This window comes from Sycon ciliatum, chromosome 1 (assembly GCF_964019385.1).
Source record: "Sycon ciliatum chromosome 1, ocSycCili1.1, whole genome shotgun sequence".
Classification (NCBI taxonomy): Eukaryota; Metazoa; Porifera; class Calcarea; order Leucosolenida; family Sycettidae; genus Sycon; species Sycon ciliatum.
This window is the reverse complement of record NC_088643.1, coordinates 84,321,053-84,331,206: the sequence shown is the minus strand read 5'-3', so window position 1 is coordinate 84,331,206 and position 10,154 is coordinate 84,321,053. Positions and strand designations below refer to the sequence as shown.

The 10,154-nt window shown below is 46.1% G+C and overlaps 1 protein-coding gene across 1 annotated transcript; it reads right to left on the bottom strand.

Annotated features, from left to right (window-relative positions):
* Positions 1–296: 296 nt before the first annotated feature.
* On the bottom strand, positions 297–6,473 carry LOC135805973 (uncharacterized). Its single transcript, XM_065320099.1, has 4 exons — positions 6,298–6,473; positions 3,357–3,414; positions 1,638–1,697; positions 297–1,083 (listed from the first exon to the last, which is right to left on the bottom strand). Exons 1-4 carry the CDS (start codon positions 6,358–6,360, stop codon positions 911–913), a joined length of 354 nt encoding a protein of 117 aa, XP_065176171.1. The 5' UTR covers positions 6,361–6,473; the 3' UTR covers positions 297–910.
* Positions 6,474–10,154: the final 3,681 nt, after the last annotated feature.

Genomic DNA, 10,154 nt, shown 5'->3' with positions numbered 1-10,154 from the left:
TGCTATGAGAAAATCTGTGGGTGTACATCGAGTGCATTTGCAGATTTGCGTGCTTCTCCTCTGGTGGGCGTACATGGTGTGTCCATGTGCGCACGCGCGCGCGTGTGTGCGGCATGTGTGTGTGTGTGTGCATTTTTGAAGCCATTCCCCTGCCTTTTCAGGCATTGTGCGTATGGATAGTCGCTGAAATGAAAATTCCGATATGTATCGTTCAGAGTGTTACACACGCACACGCACACACACACACACACACACACACACACACACACACACACAATACCAGCATACTCGCGATGTTCAGGCTTCAGCAAGATAGTTAGCTTGTACCAGTTTTAACTTAAAATGTTGATCAGTTTTCAAAGACATGGAGCAGCCTTCGGCAACAATATGCCGGTGCTATTCAGCAGCCGCAGAGCTATAAATATACATATCAGCATACTGCCTACATGTCAGCACTTCAGCCAGAGAGGAGCAGTTCAGCCTACATGTCGGCAGTTCAGCCAGAGAGGAGCAGTTCAGCCAGAGAGGAGCAGTTCACCCAGAGTGGAGCAGTTAAGCCAGAGTGGAGCAGTCAGGCAGAAGGAGTAAATCTGAGTGAGGGCACGGCGTGCGAACCGGCCATCTCTTACATCCTGCGTGCATTGGGAGCAGTCAGTTCACTCCGCACAGCACACCCATCGGACTGCCGGGCACGGCACGGGTCAAATGTTCTTCCGAGCCAAGCATCTTGTGCTTTCCAGCTGCTGTCCTGCACTAGCACCACGTGTCACCAAAGCATGGACATATCTTGAGTCGCTGCATTGCACACAGATTTCTTGCCAGTGCAGTGACGCATCGTGACCTTTGTGAATGCCAGATCAGCGTTTGGCACACTCGTGTTTGTTTAAAAGTCCACGCCTCGTGCCGTAAGTTACTTCCGGCGGCTCCACTCGGCGTTGTGATTGATGACATCAGCAAGAGGGGAATTCTCTAGACTTTTCACCCGCCGAAATCCTCTCCACCACGATGCACATGCCATGCTACCAAATGCCAGCATGATGACTAATCCGGAAATTTGCACAATATTTTTCTTCGGCATGTCAGCTGCAGACCAGCAGAAAAGCAGATGAGTACGTACATTCATTGCTGTTGGTGGCCATCAAATTGAGAAACTCACAACCTGTGTAATCACTTGATCCTGGTATGGACGTGCAAGCTAATAGTAACATACGATACTACATTATAGAAAATTGCTAAATTCAGTTAAAGTTGTATACAAGTTAGCAGTGTATATGTAGGTGCACACAGTGCATAGAGCACACCGGTTGGCATGGTACATGTACAGCCATGTACTACTATAACCCACCTCTCCCCCCCCCCCCCCCCCCCCCCTCAGCACCACCACGCATACTTTATTGTAGTGCGTGGGTATTTTAGTTGTGCCGTGAAGTGACAATAATTAAATTTTATGCACTTGTGTGTGTGTGGGGGGGGGGGGGGGGGATGTGTGTGCATGTGTGTGTGTGTGTGTGTGTGTGTGTGTGTGTGTGTGTGTGTGTGCGTGTGTGTGCGTGTGTGTAGATGTATGTATGTGGGTGTGTGGGTGTGCCATATACAACAGGGTCACAATAAGTAGCATGTAGATAACGTTTACTTACGATATCTCATTGCTAAGAACGGATACGTTGGCCCGCCCACCATGAATGCATACCCAGCAGCTAATGCACACATAGATCGTGAACAAAATGACAGTACAGCATGTAAGCACTGTGACAGTACAGCATGTAAAACTATGACATATCCGTGCAGCACATATGCAGTGAAAACTATTAAGAATTACCCGTAACACTGTAAACATACCCCTGGTTTAGTACGTACAAATTTCTTGCCACAGATTTATCCTCCATTGGAGCGAATCAGTTCAGTCAGAAATGCATGTGTACTTGGTACATGCTACATACTACCCGTAGTAGTACATGTACATGACTTGTATGGAACAGCACATTGCTTTGATCCCAATCAGGGAGTAGTGAAGTATTTTACTCTAATTTTAGAACTCCCTGCTTCAAGCACGCGCTTGTGCACTGCTGCAGAACATATTCACAAGATCAGATTTCATCGACTTGTGCACAATGGCATGTAACTGGTGTACGTTACCTGAATTGGAACCACATGCACAGCTGGCTACTGTATTGCAAAAGAGAACTAGAAATTCTTGAGTACATACACTCACCCAATGTTTGACGGAACTCACACGATGCGGCACACACACACACACACACACACACACACACACACACACACTTTGCAGCAATACCTGGCCAGCTCTCTGTCTAGCTCGCTTTACTGGATTCTAGACTGTATCACTTCAGGCTCAACTCGCATTACAAACTTCCTTGTGTTTCCAACTTACTAACGAAAGAAGACTCGGCCGAAAGGAAAATCACCATGGTATATAACACAGCAGGGCACATGTGAAACCAGAGACCCGGACCCGTCGAAGCATGCAAATGAGGGCCGCTCTATCGCCTGACATGAATGCGTACAAAGGGAGCGTAAGCAGACAGCTTTGCCGTGCACTAAGATGCCGACTCGCGTGACCGTAACACAGCACGACAATGAACATGACAGTCAGACTACTCCAGACATGAATGCAGGAAACCAGTTCACATGACCATGCGTACACAATACCAACATGGTAAGTTACCACTAGCGTCAAGAGTCCATAACCCAAGAGTATGCAACTGTGATTATGGGTGCATGCGTGGCGCGCTGCCTTCATTACGTAACTTGCCTTCATCACGCTCTGAAAGCATGCATTCAAACTCTCAATTTCTCGCACGAGCCCATCCGTTTTTGCTCGATTCGTTCCAGTACCTACACAATCTCTGAATTCTGGCGCGTGAACTCCAGTTCCGTATGAAAGTTCATTTCAAACTGGAGGGAAAGTGCGGTGTTTGATTTTCCGCAGTGCGCGGACTGCAGCTGAATGATGTAATGAAGGCAGCGCGCCGCGCATCTGGCCCATAGAAAAGAGATCACAATTGCATACCCTTGGGTTATGGACTCTTGCTAGCGTATGTAAGATTATTACGCCAACGCATACCACAGGAACGGAACTTCACCGAGTCTTGCAGACAATGTTGGTTTCAACAAGGCCATGAATTGGACGGCACTGCCTGGCGCTGAAGAACGAACAGGCTAGGCTTTCACCAAGCATAGAATACAGATATATACACACACACAGTGACTCCACTAGGCAGAAGACTACATGACAAATAAGAACAGCCTACAATGTAGGCTACGGCTCATCGACACCCGACTGTGCTGTACGTCTGGATTCACACCGCTCTGCCTGTACGTGTATATATACTTACAAAGGATAGTACCTTGGACAACACATTGGCTGATGATATCGCTCTCCGCCGGACTCAACTAAAATACATGTGCATGCATGCATGCACATGCACACCCATGCGGGCACACACACACACACACACACACACACACACACACACACACACACACACATACACATACACATACACACACGAAGATTACGAGTAAAGCATTGGTGAATGAGTGCTCCCCTCTAAACTAACTGTTAGCACAAGTCAGTTGCTGGATGAGATTGAAGTGTAGAACATGAATGGGATAGTTCTGAGAGTACTAGTATCCAGCCTGGATCCACAAGCACCAATCTCTCTTCACAGTCAAAGTAATCATTGGCAGCAGTAAGGGTTGCTCAATCAGAGTCGATCTGATAAGGGCTGCATTACACATTGATATGCGGAGTGTCGGAACTGGATGCCAACTAGGCAGCAAACGCAATGCTCGGTCATCTGTTAAAAAGTGCGCCGATCAACTGATCTAGCTCACACACACACACACACACACACACACACACACACACACACACACACGCACGCACACACACACACACACACACACACACACACACCTCAGACCTGCCCATCGTGGAAGCGATGATAGCGAACAGCTATGTTAGACATAGCAACTTGTGCTGGGATTGTACCATTCAACAGCTTGCAAGGCTGATGAATTGACCGCCACTATTCCACTACACACACACACACTTGTACTTGCTCACTGCCAAAACTGGTCACGTGGGTCTCCACGGGAGAGGGGAGAGAGCCTCAAAAGGAATCTTGGAAAGATGACTCAATTGGCCATTGAACAACCCAGCGGCCGACACCCCCTGAAATCCCCAAACTAGGGTGGACTTGAAAATGATCCCACTTATTGGCTCACCACACCTCAGTAAGTGGGTGAGGACAAGGTGCAGAAAAAGGATTGACGGCATCAGGGTATCCGTCCCGGGATCCAACTGCAGGTACCCCTGCCCCCAGTGAAGCTAATACTTGCTACTAGTGTGGGTGGCTAAATCAGAGTGGATCTGATATAAACTTCACTAGCACCATTGATTACACAAGAGTTAATCTAGCCAGAAGCAGTCCATGGTTAACAGGTATGTATACTTCAAATAGAAAGTATATGAACCCTGAAACCAACAAAGGTGGTAGGTACAACAATACACCTTCAAGCAGCCGAGCCCGTTGGCAACAGGCCCAACACTATCTGGCATAAGTGTACCCACCAACCAAACTAGCTGACACACACACACACACACACACACACACACACACACACACACACACACACACACACACACACCTCAGACCTCAGACATGCCCATTGCGGAAGCGATAATAGCGAACAGCTATGATAGACATAGCAACTTGTGCTGGGATTACACCATTCAACAGCTTGCAAGGCTGATGAATTGACCGCCACTAATTTATAGCCTGGTATCCACCACACAGCTGATTGAAGTGACTTTTTTCTGGCCAGTGCATCCCTATTTTTCATTTATATTTACATACACACACACATATATTACACACCTACACACACACACACACACACATAATTATATTACACACCCACACACACACACACCCACACATACACACACCATGTACCATGTATACGCTTGTCGCAAGAGAAGCACACAAACCTGCAAATGCACTGGATAGCACACACACACACAAAGCAACACTGCCACCACTATGCAGCATGTATGCCAGCAGCTGCAAGAGCAGCATGTAAATCAGCGGCTAGTGCCGTGACTGGCAATATGCCCACCATAGTTCCCTGTCTCCTCCAACCACCTTGGTTTTTCACCTACTAAGGTAAGGACTATCCAATCAGCCCGGAGGCCTCCTGCCAAACTGGACTGCAGCAACTGCTTGCAAGAGAAATCTATTTCACACAGCCTTTGGTCTCTTGTCAGAATGTCGATGTTCAACCCGTACACATGCAGTGTGGACAGAGCATGTACGACTGATATGCCATGTAAGTATGAAGTGACCGGGGTCTGGATTAGAGATACCGTCTAAACCACTCATCCACACGATATCTGATAATCATACCGACCGTGTAAGGAACCAGAGTAATCAGGGCGCACTCCGGCCACAGTGTTTACACTACAAATATCTGCGGCTAGATGCCAGGCGTACCGAATGCATCTGTGCCTATTCAACCATCAAGCCAGACAGTGTTTATATCGGATGCGCACCACCTCCCAGGGAGTCATAGCATCTAGGGAGACCACACGGGCACCAGGGTCGCGACATGATGCGGGTTTTCCTTCTGGGCTGTCCGTTCCTGTCACCTGTGCTGAAGGGCCAGTTCATGTACGCTTGCATAGTTATGGTTTCGCTGGTCTGGGCTGCGTTCGGAGTCAGCAGGTCAAGGTCACACGATACTGCAGATCATGTAGAATAATTCTGAATATGTGGTCGAAACGCACGTCGTTCTGGGCACCATGATCTGGTGCCGTCTCCCTAGAGGCTACAACTCCGTGAAGTGGACTTTTATACGGTGTGGGCGTGGACTGTGGAATCCGATCTTCAGGTACATGTATCGTATACAACACATGTTTGCGCTTTAACAGATGAGACGTTACGAACCTTCCATTTGATGAGGTTTGCTGCAAATTTGTTTCGAAAAACAATAAATAAATCGGCTTAACGGAAGGTATGTAGCCACTACTGCACTAGGTAATCCTGATAACGTTATACACGTAGTACCGATATTAGCAATAGTGTTGCGTTCCCAAGTTAGTTAGTGTTGTTGTTGTTTGGCTTTATTTAGTTAGTAAGTTCCATGCACAAACAAAATCTTTCCAACTGATGATGACATAATAATCTTATCAAGAAAATACGGGAGAAGCTGCAATGTGATAGTGTGCCTAATCCCTCAAATATTTCGAGTTTCTACCACTATCGAACGAACCTTGTAGTTCTTGGGAAGATGGGCTTTGCCCTTGGCGTCCAAATCAAGCTTTCGGGGATCCATTTTCTCAGCCCCGCAGCCAAGTCTACCTGGTCTACAGAGTCTAGGTACGCACAGTTATGACTGTATCGTGAATCCCGAAGACGGCGAAGGTAACGACTAACGACGTTACGTATAACGATAACTGGCCTGTCACGACTCGACGTAGATCTACTCACGATCCGAGTTAAAATCGGCCCCAACCTCGTCTTATGACATAATTAAAAATTAATAATATGAAAATAATTTTTTTAATTCGCTTCGTTGCCATGGTAACCGATATGGCGCCCCGAAGTAACCATGGTAACATAGTTGTCATAAATGACTTTTTGTACATGTATGAGTACTCGAGTGTGGTCACACACCGACTCTGTAAAGTGTACATGACACATGTCATCCAGCATTCCAGGCGTACTATTACTGTATTAGTAGGGAGGTTCTGCTCTACGTTTTGGGAACGCGACGCAAAGAATCACGCGAACTTTCTTCGCGTTCCCGTAACGTAAAGAAATGCTGTTCTGCTCTACGTTTCACCTAGAGAAGTCACGTGGAATGTGTACTGGGAATTTCCCCTTCCATATTTGGCAGTTTTCTGCATGCAGTTGATCGATACCCAGCAAATCCGTACGCATTTTCTCTGCGTGTGCCACAACGTAGAGAACCCCATCTCCGCGTAGAAATCTGGAGCCAAAACACGCGAAGCCGTAGACTCTAACCCAGACACCTGCTCTCTACGTGATTTCTCTACGTTTCACGTATAGCAGAACCTCCCTAGTATTACCATGATTACCAAGAGGGGTACTCTTGGTATTACTTGTCTTTGCAGCCCAGTGATACTAGCAGCTTTTTAGTTTTAAGAAGCACATGTACAGTGATTTGTAACTTCAGTTGCGCTGAAAAGTGAAAATACAGGACTTCTGCATAGGAAAGTATACGAGAGAGACTCGTACTGCAGTACGGAAACCTGGTTTACCAAAATTTTCGCGCTGCTGAACCGTTGATTTTGAGAAATACCGAAAATATTAGTAGTAGTAGTAGTAGTAGTAGTAGTAGTAGTAGTAGTAGTAGTACTAGTAGTAGTGCTGAGAAGAACGTCGACCTACACGTATCGGTAATCATGGGTCAGCTCCGTTGTAAGCTGTCAGTCTGCCTTATGCGATGGGCAGTCACCTGTTTGCGTGGTTCAAGATCGTCATACCGCCGCAACAGGATGAATTTCACGACGATGTGCAGGTTGCGGGCAGCCTGAGCGTGATAGTACCTGACAGACATTTGCCCAACATTGCCCCATGATAATGAATTCTTGAGTTTTTGGACATTGTATTGCATTGCTGCTCCATCTACATGGCTGTATTTGTGTTTCACATCTCCATTTCAAGTTTCCTAATAAAGATTGTGTCAAGTAGTAGTAGTAGTAGTAGTAGTAGTAGTACTAAGTAGTAGTATTTATTATTTTGTTAGGGAAATCCCTACAGACGTTGCCGTAAATATTACACCGGCACTGAAAATTCCTGCTTTTACAGTACAGCATACTGGAAGTGGAAGACCTTCACTGCTTCAGCAGCATAGCACTAGCAGATCAGAGCATAGTACTTCAGTCTTGCATGCACCATGCATGTGCGCAGGCACTGATCCCTCATTTGACTTCATTTCCCTTTGTCCGTATGTACATGACATTTAGTGTACAATGTTTATACCAAGAGTACATTATTTGTGTACCAGCCTCAAGATCACCCAGCTCGCCTCGGAGACCTCCCACACTTGCGACCAGCGGAAAAGCGTTTATTTTAAAACATTGCCAGACCTTATAGGACTCGGGGTATACTCGTACTCCTTCGTGTCACCGGTGACATTTCGTCCCTCCAATTGTTCAATTGCTTCCACTATAAAACTGCCATGACAACTACTTCAGCAGCCATTCAGCAAATACTGTGACATCATTCAATCCTTGTGTAAAAATCAATGCAGCTCATCCACAACAGAAAAAAACAGTTTAGGAATCACAAAGCAAAATCCAGTTTTGTCCACCAGAAAAGAATGTCCTAAAACAGGAGACAGGAAATGGCTACAGTGCTTCTTAATCTTAAATTGTGCAGTAATAAGTGAAAAAAGTTGGTTTAAAACTGACAGAAAGCAATACTAAACGAGAGAGCTTGGAAGCTCAGGGCCCTGCGCTATGCTTTTATGCTTTTTTGCCTAGCTCATCGTACATGTTATAAGAACTGATGGGAATGTCTTTTTCGTTGATTGGCCACATCACTGTATTGCAAAAACGTTTCAATCGGTTTGCTTATGAGTTAGGCAAAAGTATTTGCAGAATTTATTGCGGATTGTTATTTCTCTAATAATCATCTACTTTTGTTTTGCTCCTTCTTTTCTTTTTATCTCCTTATATTGTAAATCAACAAATTTTGGCCGATGAGAAATAGAAACCTCTCTACTAGAGAGGTTAAGATGCACGTTATTTCCGACGTGACGCGCAGTTTCACGTCAAATTTGAAATCGATCGGTATTTTTGCTCTCACATGCATCCATTGCTCAATCATGCATCATTTGCCTATATGACAAACGTTGGCCTGCGATTTACTTTGGCCGGTTGGTACCAAGCGGCGAAATCAGCGAAATTAAATCGCCAGCGAACATTAGTTGATTTTAATACAGTGATCGGATTTTCTGGCCTTTTTGTAGTAATACATGTGCATTGACCTGTTGAGCCAATGACGACGCCGAATGCATGGTTGCCTGTGGAGCACATCACATAACTTTACAGTCTCCTAAAATACGTATCCTGTCCGACGGCAAAAGAGGCTGCAGATTTAGTTTTTCTGCGCGTCGACGGGATGTCTGCGACGCGAAAGTTTAGCTCGCGTTATTTGGCTCGCACGTCGAAAAATCAACGCGAGTGACCTGCTGCTCACGTCGAAATTTGGACATTACATAAATTTACAGTCTCCTATATAAAAACGTATCCTGTTCGACGGCAAAAGAGGCTGCATATTTAGTTTTTCTGCGCGTCGACGGGATGTCTGTCCTGACGTTTACTGGGACCGGCGCTGACTCTGCCGATCACGGGCGTTCTGGACTCGACGAGATGTCTGTCCTGACGTTTCCTGGGATCGGCTTAGACTCTGCCGATCACGGGCGTTCTGGACTCAAAGGGATGTCTGTCCTGACGTTGCCTGGTACCGCCGGACTCTACCGATCACGGGCGTTCTGGAGTCGACGGGATCTCTCTTCCGACGTTTCCTGTGACCGGCACTGAATCGATCGTTCACGCTTATTTTGGAGACGACGGGATCTCTCTTCCAAAGTATGTTTATGCTGACGCATCCTATGACCTAATCGGCGTCTATTCTAATTTAATTTCCTCTTCGTCTCCCTATTTTTTTCCAAATCTCCCTCTACATCAGGGAGTCGTATACATAATACGACGAATATTGGTACGGTACGGGACAGATACAGGAGCCCGCAAATATTGTGGACAGCTGTTATGTACAATCCTGTACAGCCTTTGTAGTCACAGATACGGGACAGATACGGGACAGATACGGGATAGCTCCAGCCGTGACACAAACAAACAAACAAACAAACAAACAAACAAACACCAAATTAAAGCTGTGTGGACCCTGGCTAGCGCCAGACGTTACTTAAGTAACGTCTTCTGCATAGCTACGGGAATTAATATTGGTTAAGATGGCTCCAATGCACAAACCAGTAGGCTACTGAGTCTTCCATCTCAGTAGGTTAATGGATAAGGAAAGCCTACAGGGGCGAAGGTATGAACAATGAAGACAAATACAAGCTAAGTTAGTCCCACA

Excerpts from the sequence above, each read along its gene's own strand:
- LOC135805973 (XM_065320099.1), bottom strand. The coding sequence starts at position 6,360 with ATGGATCCCCGAAAGCTTGATTTGGACGCCAAGGGCAAAGCCCATCTT. Across the intron at positions 3,415-6,297 it reads ATCTTCCCAAGAACTACAAG|TTGAGTCCGGCGGAGAGCGA; the intron begins GTTCGTTCGATA and ends CATGTATTTTAG. Across the intron at positions 1,698-3,356 it reads TGTCCAAGGTACTATCCTTT|CTGCTGGGTATGCATTCATG; the intron begins GTAAGTATATAT and ends TGTGTGCATTAG.